Consider the following 24974-nt stretch of genomic DNA (forward strand, 5'->3'; position numbering starts at 1 on the left):
TGACATAGAACAGCATGTAGAACGCTGATAGTAGTAGAGTAAACAAACCTAGGGGAAAGCATTTGTTACCTCAAGCAGGTGGCATAGGGATGAATGAGTGAGTGAGTGAGTGAGTGAGTGAGTGAGTGAGTGAGTGAGTGAGTGAGTGAGTGAGTGAGTGAGTGAGTGAGTGAGTGAGTGAGTGAGTGAGTGAGTGAGTGAGTCTTGCATCATATTCTAGCCTAAATGCTAAAATTAACAGATGTAACAAAACAAAAGGCTAATAAAGTCCTGTTGTTGATTTGAGGGTAGCATCTCAAATACAACCCTATTCCCCTATATAGTGCACAACTTTTTACTAGAGCCCTATGAGCCCTGGTCAAAAATAGTGCACTACATAGGGAATAGGGTGCCATTCTCTTACCCAGTTCTCTGAACTCCAGGTTAACCAGCTCCAGCCAGGACACGTCTATGTCATCCAGGTCATAGCGGCTGTGGGGCTCATTGGTGGTCTTCATGCCCCCCCGGCCCTGCCCTGGCCAGTAGAATGGGATACGCCCCACCTCTGGTAGCATCCTGTCAACACAGAAAAACAAAGTATTTTTTTCACTTTCATGAACTGAAATATTTTAAGTTTAGTGAAACGTGTACAGTGAACAGTGAAAGGTGTACAGTAAGCAGTGAAACGTGTACATTAAGGATAGAAACATATGGTCAAACAGATGCTTGGACTTGTGAGTCAGTCAGAGTCATGGATACATCATTAATCATCCTTCCTTTATTCAGGTACAGGTGCACGCACACATGCACATACGCACGCACGCACATACGCGCAGACACAAATGTCACACACAGACATGATAAGCATCAGACAGCGAGAAACAGACCCCCGGTTACGACAGTCATCAGACGGTCATCACAGCAGCATCATCACAGTAAGTGTGTCATTCTGAGGAGCCATCATTGAAATAATCACTTGGGTGTCATTGAGACAGTGGCAACCTTCCTGACAGACCTAGACAGACAACCCTGATTGACCAGCACTAACAACTCTCCCTAGCCACAGGCACCGATGCGTCCCAAATGGCACCCTATTTTCTTGTAGTGCAATACTTTTGACCAGGTCCCTCTAGTCCAAAGTAGTGCACTATATAGAGAATAGGGTGCCAATTGGGATGCATCCAGTGACATCCTGATGACCTGCCTACAGTAAACAACCCTGACGGACCAGCCCTAACAACCCGCCCTGTCCTCTGTCCAATGCACAGGCCCTGTGTTGTGTCTGTCCAGACATGGGGATGTATTTGTAGTGCACAGGGAACCATGGGGAGAGAGAGAGAGTAGAACTGCAGTCATCATCACCTCCCTCCCGGCGCCTCAGGTCCTTCTCACTGTGGATTCAGGAAGACCCACTGGAAGGGGAGCCCGTAAAGATTTCTGTACGGATCTCCCTCCCTACATCTCCCTCCCTACATCTCACACACACACACACACACACACACACACACACACACACACACACACACACACACACACACACACACACACGTTCTCAAACCAGCCCACGGGGGTTTTCCAGTTCTTTCAGTGCGCACACAAACACACACACTCTTTCACGCACGCCAAACACCTCGTCACCTCCTCCACCTGGTAATTAAATCATGACCTTTGAGTGAAAGGAAGTGGTGTGATAATTGTACATTTAACATTTTAGTCATTTAGCAGATGCTCTTATCCAGAGTGTCACGCCCTGACCTTAGTTATCTATGTTTTCTTTATTATTTTGGTTAGGTCAGGGTGTGACGAGGGTGGGTATGCTTGTTTTGTATTATCTAGGGTTTTTTGTATGTCTAGGGGTGTTGGTAAGTCTAGGCATATGTATGTCTATGGTGGCCTGAATTGGTTCCCAATCAGAGGCAGCTGTTTATCGTTGTCTCTGATTGGGAATCATATTTAGGTTGCCATTTTCCCTTTTGGTGTTGTGGGTTCTTATTCTATGTTTAGTTGCCTGTCTGCTCTAGCCATATTAGCTTCACGGTTCGTTTTGTTATTTTGTTCGTTTTGTTCAGTGTTCATTCTTTAAATAAAGAAGAATGTACGCTTATCACGCTGCGCCTTGGTCTCCTCCCTACGACGGCCGTGACACAGAGTGACTAAAAGGAGCAATTAGGGTTAAGTGCTTTGCTCAAGGGCACAGCGATTTTTCACCAAGTCGGCCCGGGGATTCAAACCAGCGACCTTTCAGATACTGGCCCAACGCTCTTAACTGCTATGCTTCCTGCCAGACTCTGCCTCTCTCTGTCTCTTATCTTAAATAGGTCATCAACCTCATCACCACAGCTCCTGCCTCACTGCGTCAGAGGCTGGGTAGTGTACTGGGTGTTTACACAGTCACACTGAGTCCCGAATGGCATCATATTCCCTATGAGCTCTGGTCAAAAGCAGTGCGCACTATCGGGAATAAGGTGCCATCTGGGACGCACACACACTGTGTTCTCCACACTGCCTCCCCTTCCCTGGCCGACACGTCTGATGTAAAACCATGCACATAATGTGAGGCCTGAAAAATCCCCAGACAGATGTCTTACAGCTGCCCCCCAGACAGATGCCTTACTGCTGCCCCCCAGACAGATGCCTTACTGCTGCCTCCCAGACAGATGCCTTACTGCTGCCTCCCAGACAGATGCCTTACTGCTGCCTGCTAGCAGCCTGCTGCCTCCCAGACAGATACCTTACTGCTGCCTCCCAGACAGATGCCTTACTGCTGCCCCCCAGACAGATACCTTACTGCTGCCCCCCAGACAGATGCCTTACTGCTGCCCCCCAGACAGATGCCTTACTGCTGCCCCCCAGACAGATACCTTACTGCTGCCCCCCAGACAGATACCTTACTGCTGCCCCCCAGACAGATACCTTACTGCTGCCCCCCAGACAGATACCTTACTGCTGCCCCCCAGACAGATGCCTTACTGCTGCCTCCCAGACAGATGCCTTACTGCTGCCCCCCAGACAGATGCCTTACTGCTGCCCCCCAGACAGATGCCTTACTGCTGCCTCCCAGACAGATGCCTTACTGCTGCCCCCCAGACAGATGCCTTACTGCTGCCTCCCAGACAGATACCTTACTGCTGCCCCCCAGACAGATGCCTTACTGCTGCCCCCCAGACAGATGCCTTACTGCTGCCTCCCAGACAGATGCCTTACTGCTGCCCCCCAGACAGATACCTTACTGCTGCCTCCCAGACAGATACCTTACTGCTGCCCCCCAGACAGATGCCTTACTGCTGCCCCCCAGACAGATGCCTTACTGCTGCCTCCCAGACAGATGCCTTACTGCTGCCCCCCAGACAGATGCCTTACTGCTGCCTCCCAGACAGATACCTTACTGCTGCCTGCTAGCAGCCTGCTGCCTCCCAGACAGATACCTTACTGCTGCCCCCCAGACAGATACCGTACTGCTGCCTCCCAGACAGATGCCTTACTGCTGCCCCCCAGACAGATACCTTACTGCTGCCCCCCAGACAGATGCCTTACTGCTGCCCCCCAGACAGATGCGACGTAGAAACACTACGTCGTATACAGTCAGCCATAGAAACACCACGTTGTCTACAGTCAGCCATAGAAACATCTGTCTGGGGGGGGGCAGCAGTAAGGCATCTGACAACGTAGTGTTTCTATGGCTGACTGTAGACAACGTGGTGTTTCTATGGCTGACTGTAGACAACGTAGTGTTTCTACGGCTGACTGTAGACGACGTGGTGTTTCTATGACTGACTGTAGACGACGTGGTGTTTCTACGGCTGACTGTATACGACGTAGTGTTTCTATAGCTGACTGTAGACGACGTGGTGTTTCTATGACTGACTGTAGACGACGTGGTGTTTCTACGGCTGACTGTAGACAACGTAGTGTTTCTATGGCTGACTGTAGATGACGTGATGTTTCTATGACTGACTGTAGACAGCGTGGAGTTTCTATGGCTGACTGTAGACAACGTGGTGTTTCTATGGCTGACTGTATACGACGTAGTGTTTCTACGGCTGACTGTATACGACGTAGTGTTTCTATGACTGACTGTAGACGACGTGGTGTTTCTATGACTGACTGTATACGCCGTAGTGTTTCTATGGCTGACTGTAGACGACGTAGTGTTTCTATGGCTGACTGTAGACGACGTAGTGTTTCTATGGCTGACTGTAGACAACGTGGTGTTTCTATGGCTGACTGTATACGACGTGGTGTTTCTACGGCTGACTGTATACGACGTAGTGTTTCTATGACTGACTGTAGACGACGTGGTGTTTCTATGGCTGACTGTAGACGACGTGGTGTTTCTATGACTGACTGTAGACGACGTGATGTTTCTATGGCTGACTGTAGACGACGTAGTGTTTCTATGGCTGACTGTATACGACGTAGTGTTTCTATGACTGACTGTAGACGACGTGGTGTTTCTATGACTGACTGTATACGACGTGGTGTTTCTATGACTGACTGTAGACGACGTGATGTTTCTATGGCTGACTGTAGACGACGTAGTGTTTCTATGGCTGACTGTATACGACGTAGTGTTTCTATGGCTGACTGTATACGACGTAGTGTTTCTATGACTGACTATGGAGTGGTTGAAAAATCCCAGAACAACAGCAAAGGACATTGTGAAGATGCTGGAGGAAACAGGTACAAAAGTATCTATATCCACAGTAAAATGAGTCCTATATCGACATAACCTGAAAGGCCGCTCAGCAAGGAAGAAGCCACTGCTCCAAAACCGGCATAAAAAAGCCAGACTACGGTTTGCAACTGCACATGGGGATAAAGATCATACTTTTTGGAGAAATGTCCTCTAGTCTGATGAAACAAAAATAGAACTGTTTGGCCATAATGACCATCGTTATGTTTGGAGGAAAAAGGGGGAGGCTTGCAAGCCGAAGAACACCATCCCAACCGTGAACCATGGGGGTGGTAGCATCATGTTGTGGGGGTGCTTTGCTGCAGGAGGGACTGGTGCACTTCACAAAATAGATGGCATCATGGGGAAGCGAAATGATGTGGATATATTGAAGCAACATCTCAAGACATCAGTCAGGAAGTTAAAGCTTGATCGCAAATGGGTCTTCCAAATAGACTACGACCCCAAGCATACTTCCAGAGTTGTGGCAAAATGGCTTAAGGACAACAAAGTCAAGGTATTGGAGTGGCCATTACAAAGTCCTGACCTCAATCCTATAGAAGATTTGTGGGCAGAACTGAAAAAGCATGTGTGAGCAAGGAGGCCTACAAACCTGACTCAGTTGCACCAGCTCTGTCAGGAGGAATGGGCCAAAATTCACCCAACTTATTGTGGGAAGCTTGTGGAAGGCTACCCAAAATGGTTGACCCACGTTAAACAATTTAAAGGCAATACTACCAAATACTAATTGAGTGTATGTAAACTTCTGACCCACTGGGAATGTGATGAAAGAAATAAAAGCTGGAATAAATCACTCTCTACTATTATTCTTACATTTCACATTCTTAAAATAAAGTGATGATCCTAACTGACCTAAGACAGGGAATATCTACTAGGATTAAATGTCAGGAATTGTGAAAAACTTCCGACTTCAACTGTACATAAACAATGAGGGAGGGAGTTCAGAGACCGAGAGAAAACAGAGGGGGAAAGAGCGAGAGTTGGGCAGGAGGGCGAGATGAGTCTGGTGGACCTTCCCACTTGGTCTTGTATCCCGTGTACAATGTATAAACAACCGTTTAGTCTATTCGCCATATCAGGAGACACCACCTTGCGAAACACCTCCCAGTCCTCATTCCAGTATTCCACTTCTAAGGTTTGTTGTGTATTTTCTTCTCCTTCGGCTAAGATGCGGCGCTTCACTCTACAGGCCGGGTAATCAAAAGCATATCCCCACAGTTGGCCATTAGACATAACCAATTGATGTGTCAGTAGCTTTACGGGAGATATTTGGGGTTCTGTACAAATTTAGAAAATAATTTTTTGGAACATCATACACTACATGGCCAAAAGTATGTGCTCGTCCATCCTCTCATTCCAAAATCATGGGCATTACTATAGAGTTGTTCCTCTCTTTGTTGCTATAACAGCTGCAGGGGCTTCCATTCAGCCACAAGAGCATTAGTGAGGTTGCGCACAGATGTTGGACGATTAGACCTGGCTCGCAGTCGGCGTTCCAATTCATCCTACAGCTGTGCGATGGGGTTGAGGTCAGGGATCTGTGCAGGCCAGTCAAGTTCTTCCACACCGATCTCAACAAATAATTTCTGTATGGACCTCGCTTTGTGCACTGGGGAATTGTCATGCTGAAACAGGAAAGGGCCTTCCCCAAACTGTTGCCACAAAGTTGGAAGCATAGAATCGCCTAGAATGTCATTGTATGCTGTAGCGTTAAGATTTCCCTTCACTGGAACTAAGGGGTCTTGGTCCGAACTATGAAAAACAGCCCCAGACCATTATTCCTCCTCCACCAAACCTTACAGTTACCACAATTCATTGGGGCAGGGAGCGTTCTCCTGGCATCTGCCAAACCCAGATTCGTCCGCCGGGCTGACAGGGTTAGTGGTGAAGCGTGATTCATCACTCCAGAGAACACGTTTCCACTGCTCCAGAGTCCAATAGCAGCGAGCTATACACCACTCCAGCCGACGCTTGGCATTGCGCATGGTGATCTTAGGCTTGTGTGCGGCTGCTCGGCCATCGATACCCATTTCGTGAAGCTCCATACAAACAGTTCTTGTTCTGACGTTTCTCCCAGAGGCAGTTTGGAACTCGGTAGTGAGTGTTGCAACCGAGTACAGACAATTTTTACGTGATTTTTACGTGACAGCACTCGGCAGTCACATTCTGTGAGCTTGTGTGGCCTACCACATCACGGCTGAGCCGTTGTTGCTCCTAGACGTTTCCACTTCACAATAACAGCACTTACAGTTGACCGGGGCAGCTCTAGCAGGGCTGAAATTTGTTGGAAAGGTGGCATCCTATAACGGTGCCACGTTGAAAGTCACTGAGCTCTTCAGTAAGGCCATTCTACTGCAAATGTTTGTCTATGGAGATTGCATGGCTGGGTACTCGATTTTATACACCTGTCAGAAACGGAAATAGCCGAATCCTCTAATTTCACCTTGTGTCCTACTTCAGGTCATCATGTGCGTGTCAGTACGTAACAATTCCATGTTTTTTTCCAGAGTTTTCTGTGCTTTTTGTCTTTTCTGTAGCACACCCGTAGTGTTCACAGCACTTACTATGTGGTTGCTACTAATACTCAGGCAATTTCCAGCCTACACAGAAATTACTTTTTCCACAAAACTTCTCAACTGTTCAAACACAGGCCTCCAAGAACTACACAGCGGTTCAACAAGTTAATTCTACGAGGTCAACAAGTTCAATCTTCAAACACAAGTTCACTACAAAATTTCTCTGCGGACATTACTTTTTACTTCAAAACATAATTTAAAAGTTCAAGAAGTTCACTACACAGCAGATCACCAAAAAAATCACAAATTATAAATGATACGCTAATTATCCTGAGGAAATCCTGAAATGTCATTAAGAGGTCAACAAGAGGACAACTCAGAACCTTCAACCATCAATCAATTGAACTAATCAAATGAGTGAAAGCAGCCGTGTGCTCTATTCTCTCTGCTGAGGGAGCTGTAATTTGTTTGCACATTCCTCACATAATATGACTGGCTTCAGAGCTTTCCGAGGAAGCTTTGATCCCCATTTGCCGTTCGGAATATTTATTTGGAGCGAGGGAGGGCTTCTGACTCTCAGCTCCTCCATATTTTTCACAGTACACCCTTCCCTCCAGACCCCGAGGGGATGTGGTTTGGGGTTTTATTGCACACTGACTGGCCTTGGGGGATCTGTGGTGTGTGCATTTTGTGGCTACTACCGTCTGGGTGAGGCTCAGAGAGAGAAAGCGAGCTACTGTGTGAAAGAGGGTCAGTGTGTTAGGAGTGTTAATGACTAAGAAGGTGGGAGGAAGAGAGAGAATCAGCAAGGGTCAGTGTGGAGATAGAGAGAGAAACCCTACAGACCCTGGTCAAAAGTAGTGCACTACATAAGGAATAGGGTGACACTTGGGACTTAACCAAAAACACCACCCACAGGTTTGTCATCTTCCTGGATGATATGTTTTTCCCCGACACCTCTGATGTGAATGACATTTATCAGAGGGACATAAACAGCACAGTGCTTTATTCAACCCGGTGGGGGCACAGACAGCCGGCAGGCAGGGGCACACAGAATCCTGTTTCATGTTCTGCTCTTTCTGTTTTCACAGAGAAAGGACAAAGCACTGACTAACTGGTAGGTGTTTGTTAGGTATTGCAAAAGTGGAGACAGTTTTCTTGCAAGGTTTCAGCGACGTGCTAACGAAGGTTGAGAGACTGAACAGTAACAGTAAGGTGAAACTTTGTGAGAAAACACTGTGGGTAGTCTCCTTCCCTGCTTTCGTTCGCCACTCGGGCTCCTGAGTTGCGCAGCGGTCTAGGACACTGCATCTCAGTGCAGGAGGCGTCACTACAGTACCTGGTTCGAATCAAGGCTGCATCACAAAAGGCCGTGATTGGGAGTCCCATAGGGTGGCGCACAATTGGCCCAGCGTCATCCGGGTTTGGCCGGGGTAGGCCGTCATTGTAAATAAGAATTTGCTCTTAACTGACTTGCCTAGTTAAATAAAGGTTACATTGTTTCTTTTTTCATTGTCTCACAATCATTTCCCCCAATCCCCCCATCTCAAATCTCTTCATGCCTCATTGTCACTAGGTGCCTAAACTCCCTCCTGCCTCCCACACGTTTCAGTGACCCCTTTCTTCCCTTGCACCTCATTCCCAATCTCTTGTGCCGACTCTGCCAGGCTGTGTGAGGGGTTCCACTGTGGCCACGCCTGCCCCTGTCCCTCATCCACAAACGACCCCATTCCCACCACCACCTACATCCACAGAGCAGCCAACCGGAACAATCAGGCCAGACTCCCGTGGGGCTTCCTACACCGGATGTGCCAGGGGCACCCATGTCTGGGACTGGCGTGTGTGTGTGTGTGTATGTGTGTGTGTGTGTGTGTCAGACAGAAACCGAGAGAGGCCGATTTGATCAGAAAAGATACTGACAGATACAAACTGACAGAAACTGAAAATGAGTGGGCTTTAAAGGGAAATTCCGCCACTTTTCAACATATTTTTCTCCAGCATCATACCAGTGTCTACATGTGTCTAAAAATTGCTTCTCTGTGACATCACAGGGCAGGATTAAAAGTAAGGGGGAAAAGTTAGTTATTTTCAAAACCTGCAACAAGTTTCTAGCCAGAAGGAGGGTATTTTCTTGCTCCACACGTCACCATGAATCTCATAGTGCTTGAAAATCACTGTTATTAAAATGTTTGAACTTTTGATGCTATGAAAGAAATAAAGCCTGCACACTTATAAGCTCCACCGTGTACCTTTATTCACAAACTAACAAAGGTTTAGATCACACAAGGATCTTCGTCAGGTTAGGGCAGTCTATATACAGCATATATAAGTTGAAAGAGGCAACACAAAACATTTACACTTTTTGAATATTATAACTGTATAGCAATTCATATCAGGTAGACAAAACGTATGTGACCATACCCAACCGTGGTTGTCATTATAACAAATTAATCAGATGGCGTTCACAGGAAATGGCTATTGGGAAAGTCCTCATTAAGTCCATTTGGAGACATGGTTTCCAATCGGAATATCCAGAAGTATTCAGTTTGCAACAGAAGTCTATGGATGTGCGCCCCTCGCCTCAGTACTTTGACATGCTGGATACCCATGTACTTCAATGAGGAAACATTGTGTCTAGCAGTCATAAAGTTACTGGTTTTCTTTATTATTTAAAAAAAAACTTTTGATGACATCTTCGCATAGAACTTTTTGACTTTATATATTTGTTCTACAAAACTGAGAAATGCGTAGTTTTCACATTATGTAGAAACTGGTATTGTGCTGGAGATTATGAAAATGAGATTGAAAAGTGGTGGAATTTCTCTTTAAGTAAAGAAAAGTCCCCAAAACAGATAAACAACACGTAGTTTGACGTGAGTCATAGCAACCCTCTCAGTCAACCGTTAGTCTATCTGATAGGAAATATTCCAGTAACACAAACGATGAAAGACCTACGGTTCTGTCCCTAATGGCACCATATTCCCTACCTACACAGTGCACTAGTTTTGACTAGGGTGCATTGGGCTCTGCTAAAAAGTAGTGCACTATGTAGGTAGGGAATAGGGTACCATTTAGGATTCAGCCCAAGTGAAAACACTTGCTCTGATAACAGAATGACATCAGAGGGAGTCAAGTGGACCTTGAGTCATTTCAATATTTCTTAGAAGAATCAGGAAATGTAAAAAAATTACTCTTTGCACTTGAGATGTTAATGTTGGACATTCACTTTGAGAACAGACACAGAATTTATAACACAATGACTACTACAGTAGCCTAAACCTTTCAGAATGTAGGGCTTATTTTGTTGTCAAATGCATTTTAAAAATCATCCAAAAGGCACTGGATAAAATCTGTTAGAAAGCTGCTAAAAACTGCTTCTCTGCCGTAAGTCGTCAGGCACAGTGGATTAACCAGAGCCCTTATGTGTGCTGCCATTTTGTGATTCCTTCAGATGCCTATGAGGTCTGCCCAGGAACGCCAAGTGTGTTGTCATGGATATGGCTGAGCCTTAACAGCCATATTCCAGTGCCTCTTTACTACAAAGAATCAGTCTAGCCAGCTAGGGTTTTAGTCTTACTGCGTTAACTACTATTATCTTTTCTGTTTCCACCCCATTTGTTTTATTTTCATCTTCCCCAAAACTCTGGCAGTTACCCTACACAGAAACTAAATCACAACCCCCCCTTCTTGCCGTCCTTTCCCCTTACACAAATGTGCACACTCGTAAAAAATAAAGAGACTCATAATAATCCCTCTTGGGGGGTTGAGGGGTGGGGTGGAGCAGTTTGTGTTGGGGGATTGTTTTCATTCACATTTTCCACTGAGTCAATTGCGAGCCAGTAGAGGGAAGAGAAGGCTGGGAGGCTGCTGGCTGCACAGAGCAGGGCTGGCACCGTGCCAGGACCTTGCTTCAGGTCTCACAGCTCCCCCAGCCTTTGCTTCCACCTCCTCCTCCTGTCCCCCGCCCCTCTCCTTTTTTGTTGCTAAAACACTGCAGTGTAAAGAAATTCAGCAGAGCTAGCTTCCCTGTATCTGTCCCATTGATGAGGAAGCTAAAGAGGGAGGGAGGCAGGCAGGCAGGCAGGCAGGCAGGCAGGCAGGCAGGCAGGCAGGCAGGGAGGGAGGCAGACAGTCAGGCAGCGAGGGAAGCAGGCAGGCAGACAGACAGAGGGAGACAAACAGTCAGGGTGGCAGACAGACAGACAGTCAGGGTGGCAGACAGACAGTCAGGGTGACAGACAGACAGTCAGGGACGGAGGCAGAAAGACAGACAGTCAGGGTGGGAGGCAGACAGTCAGGCAGGGAGGGAGGCAGAAAGACAGACAGACAGACAGAGTCAGGCAGGGAAGCATCGAGCTAGCTTCTACACCAGCTACACCTCTGTGTTGAAGTCACCTTTCTCCCTCAATGTTCCAAAAAGAAAAACAGTGGGGGCTAACACCTCCAGGGTGCACCACCGTTTTTGTTGGGGGGGGGGGGGCGCTAACTTGCATTGAAGAAATGTGCAGTTTACACATTTTGTCATGAGTTTTGCAGTTTAAAAAAAAGGTAATTTTCCTGGAGTTCGTGCCCTGCATACCCTTTTGGCGATCCAGTTCTGTGTGCATGTCTAGTGAGAGCAAAAGAAAGCAAGCTATTGCTCATTTTCTGAGAGCCTGAGTCATCCTCATTACATGTATTACTGTATTCACAAATTGGAGTGTTTGTGTGTTCGTACGTGTATGTGTGTGTGTGTGTGTGTGTGTGTGTGTGTGTGTGTGTGTGTGTGTGTGTGTGTGTGTGTGTGTGTGTGTGTGTGTGTGTGTGTGTGTGTGTGTGTGTGTGTGTGTAAGGGTGTGTGCCTGCCTGCTTGTGTAAGAGATCACAGTAAGTGTGTGGGAGTTGTTAAAAAGCTCTTTTGAAAGATAAGAGGGATGAGCGTGAGGGAGGGAGAGAACGAGAGATGCTGAAGGATACAGTTGCCCTACACTTGTCAAGGATGATGTCATGATCGTTAGACTCTACACATGATGCTGTGGCCTCTCTCTCTAGTGTGTACAGTCCAATACTCAATTCATAGATAACAGATAAATAAACCTTGTAGAGATCCACACAGAGATAACGGCTCATGGCATTGGACTGGGAGACTCATGACAACCTGTCTAGTACAATTCCATCCTGCAAAGAGCTATGGAGATGGCCAAGCAACCATCACTGACTAGCGCTAATTAGCTAACATGTTGACTCTTGACAAGGATACGTGGCTAAGTGTGGTGAGACTTGTGTTATATCGACTACCATCACTTGTCCAATATCGAATATGGTTTGTGGGTGTGTTGTAAAAAAAATTGCAATAACAAACCAAGGAAGTTGTCGGCTATAATCTTCCACAAGCTTCCATTGAATGATCCGGACTGATTGAAACTATGGCTAGTTGCCATGAATATAGATTACAACACTGCGACCAAGGACCTCAGAAAGTTAGTAGTTTGCTCAGATTTTTTGGACAAGCTATAAAACGAGACATTTCCTGAGGGAAACAGCGGTCCCATCAGTGGGCATTCTATGCACGCCAGACCAAAGTGGAATGGGGGTATAGTGAGCTCCAAAAGTATTGAGACAGTGACCAATCTTTTGTGGAATAGATCGGAAGTCAGGACATCAGATTCCATGTGGTGTTTTTGCATTTACACATCAGGGAAAAGATCAGATAGGTATCACATATGCAAACAATTGGCAAAAGATCTGAATTGGGATGCGTGTAAACAAGGCCAGAGTGGAGTGCTTGAATTGGGCCGGTACATACCACTGCCTCAAAAAGTACTGGCCCTGGTCAAAAGTATTGGACTATAAAGGGAATAAGGTGCCATTTGGGACACCCATTTTGAACCAGGCGAGATCCAAGGAGATCCTCTCCCTACTGTAGGGCCCTATAAAATCTGCGGACAACCCGGACGGAATCACGGGATCCAGACATTAAAATGGAATTCAACAATATTAAGAAATGTAGTGAGCATACTAGGGAATGCAGAACTAAATGTTCTGAACATTAATTTGCCCAAGTTTATCATAAGACATGAACAGAATGCATCAGTGAATCGTATTTGCTGTAACTTTCTGAAGAGGTAACCAGGACGTCTCTGTGTGTGTGCACGCGTCTACTACTTTGTGTAGCCGTTAGACATGATGCTATCCGATGAAAACAGTCTTCTGGTAGATGGAAAGGGTTTCCCAAAAACCTTCTCAATTAAATGTTACCTACAAACTTCAGGAAATTATTGCAGAAATTCCCCAGGCTCTATGCCTACCTGGCAGAATGATATCATGATTATTTTCATTAATTCAGTGGGTATTTGTTTGCAAACTCTACCATCACGTGCGCTACAAAAACACTGCTAAACAACAGCCTCTTGCTAGGTGAGAACTGGAATAAAGCGGTAACTACCCCAAAATACACATAAAAAAAATCCCAGACCTCAAAAGTGGTCTCCTGATGTGGTTTAAGCATTGTTGTGGACATATAACGTACACTTAGTTGTTTTTCTATGAATTTATTTGTAGTGATTTTCAGAGCGAAAACCTGAAAAAAACTGTAAAACGGAAACCCGGAAAAACCAAAACAGATATTTCTCAGTAGGTGCCGGAAAAAATACAACAATCATAAATATTAACTAACAGGGAGCACTTAATATGCTGAACTCTTTTCATGTCGTCATAGCCGTAGTGTAGAGGGAGGGGGGGGAGCTTTGCTTGCTAGAAGTTTATGGGACGGAATATCTAACGATCTGCAATAAGCTGTTCTCCTTAATTGCTTCATTGTGAACACTTTAACAACTGGTAAAAGCCCTGAGGAGATGCTAGCTCACAGCCCACAGTCATGACCTGCATTTTAACACGCACAGATAACACTACTCAGCAACAGTATAACCCCAGGGTTTCTGATACACACGCACACACACACACACACACACACACGCACGCACACGACCGGGAAGATTTTAATTTACCGGCCATTTGAGAAATTTACCGGACCTATATGTATTGGGTGCATAACCCATTAGGGTGTCCACACACGGTTCTCAGAATAACAGAAATTACATTTAGATTATGGTAATGGACAGAACAGAACATGCAACTCATGTAATGAAGCAGCCAATAAAACATTAATTTCAAACATTTGCCAACATGCAAATCGTGTGAAAACACCATTCTAAACAGCGCATCTGATAGCGGTTCCATATGTGACAGATGAAAATCTCTGTTAGAAACTTGATGCAACCACTAGGATGAGTTGCTAATATGACTAGGATTGTGCCTTTGGTTTTTGGACAACAAAATAAAGTTGATTTGAAAACCAATAGAACAGGAGAGAAATGGCTTAGTGGTGGGTCTAATAGGGAAGTAAATGGAAATACATTTACCCAAATTATATAATTACTCTACCTATCACAAGCTCGTAGTCCTGTGCCTATTTGGGAAGCCAGCAATTGGGGCAGCGCACATGGCAATAGACCTAGCTGATTATTGAGTTGCGGGTCTCAGTGAAAAGTATTTAAAAAATGTGTGAAGATAATGTGTCTTTAGTAATTTAAAATGTTGAGACAAGAAGGGGATGGGTGTGTGACGAAGATATAGACAAGTCTCTCTCCAGAATAGCTCAGCCGTCTCCCGCCAATGCGCATTCATCGTTTCATTGTGTTAATTGTTTGCCCTTTGATTAAAACAAATATATGTCACCAGTCGTAACAATCCCGTCATTTGGTTACAATAATTTCTACTAACGCATTTAATAATTACAGTACTTCACCGTTCTTATTCTCAGAGTGGAAACGTTGTTTGTAAAGTTCACAACCTGCTGTTAGAAACAAGTTTTGGTTTATTTCATAACCATAATTTAAAAGATTTGAAAATGTTTATTGTCTTTTGTTTGAATGTGCACCATGTGAGCAATGAGAATGTGTCTGGTTTCTGTGTCCTAATTATGTTGCGGTAGCGAGCGCGCCTGAGCATGCATAGAAGTACCTGGCCTGCTGAGCGGAAATGTAGGAGCGTTTTTTTGTTTTTGTTTTTTTACATCCATTGCGAATGATAATATAGTAATACTATAGTTCCTCACAGTAAGCTATTTGAAAAATCTTTCCCACAATCTCCCCCTTGATAATCACCAATCCTTGGTGTGGAAGAGCAATGGATGTTATTGGCCTACTGCTGTACTGGCCTATAGGCTATGAGTTTCATGCAATAATTTCTTTAGCCGCCATTGGATCCCAGCATATCAATATGTCCATATGGCAGAGGCTGGTGATCTCACATTAGTTGACTTTTAAATTTGAGATTTTTATCATTTTTATTCAGATTTTTATGATTAACCACGTGACAATGATTTTAAGAAATGAACACACTGTTATTTAAATGAAACTGTTCCACGAAAATGGCACGCAGAACGGTAGTTATGGTTGGAAAACCATTTAACCTTCCCCAAACTTGAAACTCACGTGCGCCACCTATGAAGTCTTTAAAAAATAATTGCATCCACGTTTCCATGGTCGGATTATGCCTATAGGCTACTTTGAAGCATAGTAAGACGCGTTTTGAAAACGCCAACAGAGGGTGCCCTGCCTCAAGCTCCAATAAAACATTGCAGGTTTAAAAAAAGATTTAAAAAAAAAATCATAATCAGTTTGTTTCGTGCATTACTACACACACCCGGGTAGAACTTTTGGTATACGAATCACTGGGTACTCACCATCCACCCGACCTCCCCGAATTCCCTGAGACGGCAGAACAAATTACTAGCTTCTTTGGCGAGACATCGAGCTGCTTGGGAGTCCTCGGGGAGAGTAGGAAGCGAAGACGCCGATAGAGACCTACACTCGATCCCTCCGATGTCAACAACTACAGACCAGTATCCCTTCTTTCTTTTCTCTCCAAGACTCTTGAACGTGCCGTCCTTGGCTAGCTCTCCTGCTATCTCTCTCAGAATGACCTTCTTGATCCAAATCAGTCAGGTTTCAAGACTAGTCATTCAACTGAGACTGCTCTTCTCTGTGTCACGGAGGCGCTCCGCACTGCTAAAGCTAACTCTCTCTCCTCTGCTCTCATCCTTCTAGACCTATCGGCTGCCTTTGATACTGTGAACCATCAGATCCTCCTCTCCACCCTCTCCGAGTTGGGCATCTCCGGCGCGGCCCACGCTTGGATTGCGTCCTACCTGACAGGTCGCTCCTACCAGGTGGCGTGGCGAGAATCTGTCTCCGCACCACGTGCTCTCACCACTGGTGTCCCCCAGGGCTCTGTTCTAGGCCCTCTCCTATTCTCGTTATACACCAAGTCACTTGGCTCTGTCATATCCTCACATGGTCTCTCCTATCATTGCTATGCAGACGACACACAATTAATCTTCTCCTTTCCCCCTTCTGATAACCAGGTGGCGAATCGCATCTCTGCATGTCTGGCAGACATATCAGTGTGGATGACGGATCACCACCTCAAGCTGAACCTCGGCAAGACGGAGCTGCTCTTCCTCCCGGGGAAGGACTGCCCGTTCCATGATCTCGCCATCACGGTTGACAACTCCATTGTGTCCTCCTCCCAGAGTGCTAAGAACCTTGGCGTGATCCTGGACAACACCCTGTCGTTCTCAACTAACATCAAGGCGGTGACCCGTTCCTGTAGGTTCATGCTCTACAACATTCGCAGAGTACGACCCTGCCTCACACAGGAAGCGGCGCAGGTCCTAATCCAGGCACTCGTCATCTCCCGTCTGGATTACTGCAACTCGCTGTTGGCTGGGCTCCCTGCCTGTGCCATTAAACCCCTACAACTCATCCAGAACGCCGCAGCCCGTCTGGTGTTCAACCTTCCCAAGTTCTCTCACGTCACCCCGCTCCTCCGCTCTCTCCACTGGCTTCCAGTTGAAGCTCGCATCCGCTACAAGACCATGGTGCTTGCCTACGGAGCTGTGAGGGGAACGGCACCTCCGTACCTTCAGGCTCTGATCAGGCCCTACACCCAAACAAGGGCACTGCGTTCATCCACCTCTGGCCTGCTCGCCTCCCTACCTCTGAGGAAGTACAGCTCCCGCTCAGCCCAGTCAAAACTGTTCGCTGCTCTGGCAACCCAATGGTGGAACAAACTCCCCCACGACGCCAGGTCAGCGGAGTCAATCACCACCTTCCGGAAACACCTGAAACACCACCTCTTTAAGGAATACCTAGGATAGGATAAAGTAATCCTTCTACCCCCCCCCCCCCTTAAAAGAGTTAGATGCACTATTGTAAAGTGGTTGTTCCACTGGATATCATAAGGTGAATGCACCAATTTGTAAGTCGCTCTGGATAAGAGCGTCTGCTAAATGACTTAAATGTAAATGTAAATGTAGAGACGCATACATGGCGGGTTTTACTGAGATTAAGACACCAGGCGACCCGTCCTCCATTACCGAGCATACTACTCACCGATGTTCAATCATTAATGAACAAACTTGACGAACTCAGAGCGAAGATATCCTTCCTGATGGACATCAGATCCCCCAACATAATCTGTTTTTCTGAAACTTGGCTTTTCTCCAACATCCAGACGGATTATATACAACCAACAGGTTTTAGTTTTTCGAGTGGATAAGAAGCGTGCTCTCTCTGGCAAGAACAAGAGTGGCGGCTCTGCTTTATGACCAACAACACATGGTCAAATGGGGGAAACGTACAGGAACTTGCGAGTTTATGCTCCGCCGACATGGAATACTTGGTCATAAAATGTAGTATTTTTTCCCTTCCGAGAGAGTTCACAGGGATTATCCCCATGGCTGTGTTCATGGCTGTGTTCCTCCCACCCCAAGCAGACATCAAAAAGGCTCTCAAAGACCTTCATTGTATCCTAAACAAACTGGATACCGCATTCCCGGAGGCAGCGTTTATTGTTGAGAATCGTGCTCCCAAATTATTACCAACACATCGACTGTCTAACTCGCGGCAATTCTACTCTTGACCACTGCTACACGATCACGTGGACTGGAATATGTTCCGCATTCGCCTCTGGATATAACGTCATCGAATACGCCGACTCAGTCACCGCATTCATCCAAAAATGCATAGATGACTTGAGACCGATATTATCTTTTAAAAACGTACCCAAATCAAAACATGTGTATTGATAGCAGCCGTTTAGGAAAACTGAAAGAGAGAGATGCTGCTTATGAACAGGGCAAGGTGACCGGGACAATAGTTTGGTTAAACAGTACAGATATGAATTATGCAGACCGATCAAGATGGCGAAACCCATATAGAGACAAAGTGAAGGAGCAATGCAGCACTGTCGGACACAAGACATATGATCATGGATTAAAAACAGCCAGCCACATCACGGTAACCAAAGCCAAACTACCGGACGAGCTAAATACCTTTTTCTCAAGATTCGAGCACAATGAACCCTGAGCTGCCGAGGAGCCCCCGATGACAACATGGCCTACACTCTCACAGTCTCCACTGAGGACGTATGTAAGTCATTCAAATGTGTCAAACCTTGCAAGGCTGCCAGCCCAGATGGCATCTCTAGGCGTACCTTCAGAGCATGAGCAGACCTCAATCTATCCCTAGCTCAGGTCTCTATACCATCCTGCTTCAAGATGTCCACTATCATCCCTGTGCCCAAGAAAGGGAAAGTAGCATTCACTTCAGTCATCATGAAGTGCTTCCAGAGGCTAGTCAAAGACCATATCACCTCCTCCCTCGCTTACACACTCAACCCTCTCCAATTCTCCTACTGCCCTGACAGATCAATGGACAACGCAATTGCCATTGCACTGCACACTGCTCTACTGCACTGCTCTGACCCACCTGGACAAAAGGAATACATATGTGAGGATGCTACAGCTCGGCATTCAATACCACAATGCCCTATAAACTCATTACAAAGCTCTCGGCCATTGGTCTGAACTCCTCCCTACGCATCTGGGTCCTGGACCTCCTGACGGGCGAGGTAGGCAACATTACCTCCTTGACACAGACCTTACAAGGGTGTGTTACAAGGGTGCGTTATCAGTCCCCTCCTGTATTCCCTGTATACCCACGACTGCGTGGCCTCACATACAGTTGAAGTCGGAAGTTTACATACACCTTAGCCAAATACATTTAAAAATTCAGTTTTTCATAATTCCTGACATTTAATCCTAGTAAAAATCCCCTGTTTTAGGTCAGTTAGGATCACCACTTTATTTTAAGAATGTGAAATGTCAGAATAATAGTAGAGAGAATGATTTATTTCAGCTTTTATTTCTTTCATCACATTCCCAGTGGGTCAGAAGTTTGGCCCATTCCTCCTGACCGAGCTGGTGTAACTGAGTCAGGTTTGTAGGCCTCCTTGCTCGCACACGCTTTTTCAGGTTTGCCCACACATTTTCTATAGGATTGACGTCAGGGCTTTGTGATGGCCACTCCAATACCTTGACTTTGTTGTCCTTAAGCAATTTTCCACAACTCTGGAAGTATGCTTGGGGTCATTGTCCATTTGGAAGACCTATTTGTGACCAAACATCCTGACTGATGTCTTGAGATGTTGCTTCAATATATCCACATAATTTTCCTACCTCATGATGCCATCTATTTTGTGAAGTGCACCAGGCCCTCCTGCAGCAAAGCACCCCCACAACATGATGCTGCCACCCCCGTGCTTCATGGTTGGGATGGTGTTCTTCGGCTTGCAAGCCTCCCCCTTTTTCCTCCAAACATAACGATGGTCATTATGGCCAAACAGTTCTATTTTTGTTTCATCAGACCAGAGGACATTTCTCCAAAAAGTAAAATTTTTGTACCCATGTGCAGTTGCAAACCGTAGTCTGGCTTTTTTATGGCGGTTTTGGAGCAGTGGCTTCTTCCTTGCTGAGCGGCCTTTCAGGTTATGTCGATGTTGGACTCATTTTACTGTGGATATAAATACTTTTGTACCTGTTTCCTCCAGCATCTTTACAAGGTCCTTTGCTGTTGTTCTGGGATTGATTTGCACTTTTCGCACCAAAGTACGTTTATCTCTAGGAGACAGAAGGCGTCTCCTTCCTGAGCGGTATGACGGCTGCGTGGTCCCATGGTGTTTATACTTGCGTACTACAGATGAGCGTGGTACCTTCAGGCTCCCGAGGATGAACCAGACTTGTGGAGGTCTACCATTTTTTTCTGGGGCCTTGGCTGATTTCTTTTGATTTTCCCATGATGTCAAGCAAAGAGGCACTGAGTTCGAAGGTAGGCCTTGAAATACATCCACATCTACACCTCCAATGGACTCAAATGATGTCAATTAGCCTATCAGAAGCTTCTAAAGCCATGACATAATTTTCTGGAATTTTCCAAGCTGTTTAAAGGCACAGTCAACTTAGTGTATGTAAACTTCTGACCCACTGGAATTGTGATACAGTGAATTATAAGTGAAATTATCTGTCTGTAAACAATTGTTGGAAAAATGACTTGTGTCATGCACAAAGTAGATGTCCTTACCGACTTGCCAAAACTATAGTTTGTTAACAAGAAATTTGTGAAGTGGTTTAAAAAAATAAAAAAAAATCCAACCTAAGTGTATGTAAACTTCTGACTTCAACTGTAGTTCCAACTCCATCATCAAGTCCACTGACGACATGACAGTAGTAGGCCTGATCACCAACAACGCCAAGCCTACAGGGAGGAGGTAGGCACTGACAGTGTGGTGCCAGGTAAACAACCTCTCCCTCAACGTTAGCGAGACAAAAGAAGCTGATTGTAGACTTCAGGAGAAACCAGGCTGGATCCTCATCAATGGGGCCGCCGTGGAGACGGTCAATAACTTCAAATTCCTCTGCATACACATTGCAGAGAAGCTTAAATGGTCTAACCACACGGACACCTTAGTGAAGAAGGAACGACAGTGACTCTTCAACCTCAGGATCCTGAAGAAATTCCGCCTGTCCTCGAGGGCCCCCACAGTGTTCTACAGGAGCACCATCGAGAGCATACTGTCGGGCTGCATCACAGCCTGGTTCAGCAACTCTACCGCCGCGGACGCAAGGCTCTTCAGAGGGTGATACCTGCAGACGAACGCACCATTGGGTACACACTGCCTGCCCTACAGGACACCTATAACACCAGGTGTGTCACAGGAAGGCCAAGAAGATAGTCAGGGTCCCCAGCCACCCAAGACATGGCCTGTTCTCCCCACTTCAATCACTCAGACATTAAAGGAGCATCATGGCAAAAACTGAAAAACGGACCAATAGTTTCTACCCTCAGACCATCAGGCTGCTGAATAGCCACCACTAGTCAGCTACCTGCCGCCCCTACATGTGACTATTAAACAATCTGAATCTGACGTGAATGTGAATTGTACAAGTGGTGGGTGACGTGTTGATAGCCTGTTGCCTGCACTTGAATGGTGAATGGGAGGTGCGCCTCAATTACCAGTTGAGAAATAAAAATAGTAACTATTTTTATTCGTGCACCAAAACTGTTTTTAACATGCGATTGCATTTAGAATTGTTCTGCCATGAATGGACTTATAAAAGCATGTTTAATCCACCAGCAACCAGCTGAAGAGCTGCAGGAGAAATCCCGCTCAAAATAGGCTCTGTATGCTGTGTGCATGTGCTGTGCTCATGTGATAGTTGTGTTGGATAAATAAGATACATGATGACTAATGAAAATACACACATGCCAATTAACCTATAGACCGATAAGCATTTATTTATCGCTTTTCTTTTTTTAGTCGGCTAACAGAAATCTTGACACACACACAGACCGCTGCCTCATCCTGGTATCACCGAGAAACAGGAGCTAATGGACAAACTTCCTGCAGTCTTACACACCCATCACACACACGCACACACACACACACGCACACGCACACGCACACACACACACACACGCACACACACACACACACACACACACACACACACACACACACACACACAATGTGCTCCGTCCCATGCTCAACTTCCCCTCTCCACTGTGTAAAGCTGACAGACAGCGGTCAGAAGCAGCACAGCAGGCTAGCAGGTAACCACAGACCTAACAGAGTCATCTGACCTGCCTCATTTCCAACTACCTCATCATTGATCTCCATTCAACTGGTTTGTTTAGTTTAGCAGGCTAATGATACAGTAAAGTACAATGTAGCAGCATAACCCCTCTCCAGACCTGGATTCAAATACTATTTGAAATCCTTTCAAATACTATATCTATCTGTGTTCGATTGAGCTTGCCTGGCTAAAATGGACCAACAGAATAGTCCCAAAACTGCAAACCCTGCCCAATTGGCACTCCAGGCATGCTAGAGTAAACACTCAAAGTATTTGAAAGATTCCTAATAGTATTTGAACCCAGGTCTGCCCCCCTCGCTCTCCCCTCTCTGCTTTCTCCATCAGCCTCTCATCTAACGGGCTGCCTGGGGTTCAGTCACAGTCAGACGTTCTAAATACCCCACTAATAATGGGGCACAGTAAGTACACATCTAACCCACATGCAGCGTCATCGCGTTGCTTGGTATGCGTTTTTGGTTCCTGCACACCCTACCCTCTTCCTATGCAGCTGTGGCACAGCCCTCTGCATTCCTCTCCCTGTCTGAGACACTTCCAGGCAGCCAGCCCACCAGCATCCAGCCAGCCAGCCAGCCCACCCCACATGAAAAGCTCCTGAATAACTTTGTTTGACCGATGTTTACATTGAATATTGAAGCTGATAAGTCAAAATTCAGAATAGTAATCTATGAAGCTGAATAGTCAATGCAGGTGAAGAGAAGACAAGGACGAGGAAATGAAGCCACTTTCAGTCTATAGAGATGCAACAACCCAAGGAAAGCTGCTAGGTCCTTTGTTGCCCTCATTTAGTCTGGTCTGGACTGGCTGGGTCCTGTGTGGCACTCATTTAGTCTGGTCTGGACTGGCTGGGTCCTGTGTGGCACTCATTTAGTCTGGTCTGGACTGGCTGGGTCCTGTGTGGCACTCATTTAGTCTGGTCTGGACTGGCTGGGTCCTGTGTGGCACTCATTTAGTCTGGTCTGGACTGGCTGGGTCCTGTGTGGCACTCATTTAGTCTGGTCTGGACTGGCTGGGTCCTGTGTGGCACTCATTTAGTCTGGTCTGTGGTGCAGTCATGCCACTCCACTCCTTCGCCTCATTTCTCTGAGACTAAAGGTGTTTATTTACCCACTCCCTCATGCTTTCTCTGTCATCCCTCTCTCTCTGAAAACGCAGCGAGAGGCAGGCGGGCGGACGCTCTGAATGAGGTCATCCAAAACAAAGCAGCGGACAATGCAACAGAACAGACACCAACAGGAAGAAGAAACAACATGAGACTACGCCACCTTAAAAATACAATCAAAAATTAATTTAAAAAAACACCAAACCTCAAGTGGAAGAGGAGAGGAAAATGAAGGATGGAGGAGTAGAGGAAAATGAAGGATGGAGGAGTAGAGGAAAATGAAGGATGGAGGAGTAGAGGGGAAAGAGAGGAGGAGGAGGAGCAGGAAAGGCTGGAGAGTGAGAGCAGACTGGAGAGCAGTGCGTGATAGTTTTTGGGGCAGCTGAGAGATTGGAGTCCGCTGGGTAACACAACCCAAGTAAACCATGTTTACGCTCCTTAAAGCGGGAAGGCTTAAGTGACTAGCCAGGGTGCTTCGGCGTCCCCGATGAGGTCATTAAAACAGAATGGCTTCCCGTTGCCAGCTGTGTTTAGCAGGATGAGGAAGTGAAGTAAGAGAGAGAGCGAGCGAGCACGTGAGTGAGAGGGGATCTACAGGCCCTGGTCCCTGATGAGTGAGTGAGGATGAGTCACTCACCCAGGCGGAACAGAGCAGAGGTCCTTTCCCAAATGTACCCTATCCCCTTTATAGTGTACTACTTTTGACCAGTGCCCACTAGAAAATAGGTTGCCATTTGGAATACAACCTTTGAGGGCCATGCTGCCACCTGCAAAGCCCTGAGTGGCCACAGCTATCCAAGGAGGGCTCCCTCCGTCACCAAACCACAGAGACATGTGCACCACAGGGCAGCAGGGGAAGTGATAGGAGCAGGGCTGCCTGGTGATTCACGTGGGATGATCAACTACAGCTTCCCTCCTAAAGGACTCTTTATGGGTGAGGCGGCAGGGTACACAAAATGTGATACATACAGTACCAGTCAAAAGTCTGGACACACCTACTCATTTAAGGGACCGAGAGACTGAAAAACAGCTTCATCTCAAGGCCATCAGACTGTTAAACAGCCATCACTAAAACAGAGGCTGCTGCCTACATACAGACTTGAAATCACTGGCCACTCTAACAAATGGATCACTTGTCACTTTATTAAAGCCACTTTAATAATGATGTCTTGTCTTAATAATCATATCTTGCACTACTCATCCCAGATGTAAGTACTGTATTTTACACCATCTATTGCATCTCGTCTATGCCGCTCGATCAATGCCCATCCATATATTTATATGTACATATTCTTATTCCATCCCTTTACTTAGATGTGTGTATTAGGGAGTTGTTGTTGAATTGTTAGATTATTTGTTGATACTGCTGCACAAGGACTTCACTACACTCACAATAACATCGGCTAACCATATGTATGTGACCAATAAAATTTGATTTGATGTCGTAAGCAAAAAAGCGTTAAACAAATCAAAATATATTTTAGATTTTAGATTCATCAAAGTAGTCACCCTTTGCCTTGATGACAGCTTTGCACACTCTTGGCATTCTCTCAACCAGTTTCATGATGTAGTCACCTGGAATGCATTTCAACTAACAGGTGTGCCTTGTTAAAAGTTCATATGTGTGGAATTTCAAACCTTCTTAATGTG

General features: G+C 46.0%; 1 protein-coding gene across 5 annotated transcripts in view; it reads right to left on the reverse strand.

Moving 5' to 3' along the window:
* LOC139537732 (protein Jade-1-like) overlaps positions 1-24974 on the reverse strand; it is a 217371-nt gene that overhangs the window by 107801 nt on the left and 84596 nt on the right. For all 5 annotated transcript variants that reach the window (XM_071339420.1, XM_071339419.1, XM_071339422.1 and 2 more), the window contains one exon: positions 404-555. In XM_071339420.1, coding sequence (XP_071195521.1) covers positions 404-555 — 152 coding nt within the window. The remainder of the gene's footprint in view (positions 1-403; positions 556-24974) is intronic.

This window comes from Salvelinus alpinus, chromosome 13 (assembly GCF_045679555.1).
Source record: "Salvelinus alpinus chromosome 13, SLU_Salpinus.1, whole genome shotgun sequence".
NCBI classification, from domain to species: Eukaryota; Metazoa; Chordata; class Actinopteri; order Salmoniformes; family Salmonidae; genus Salvelinus; species Salvelinus alpinus.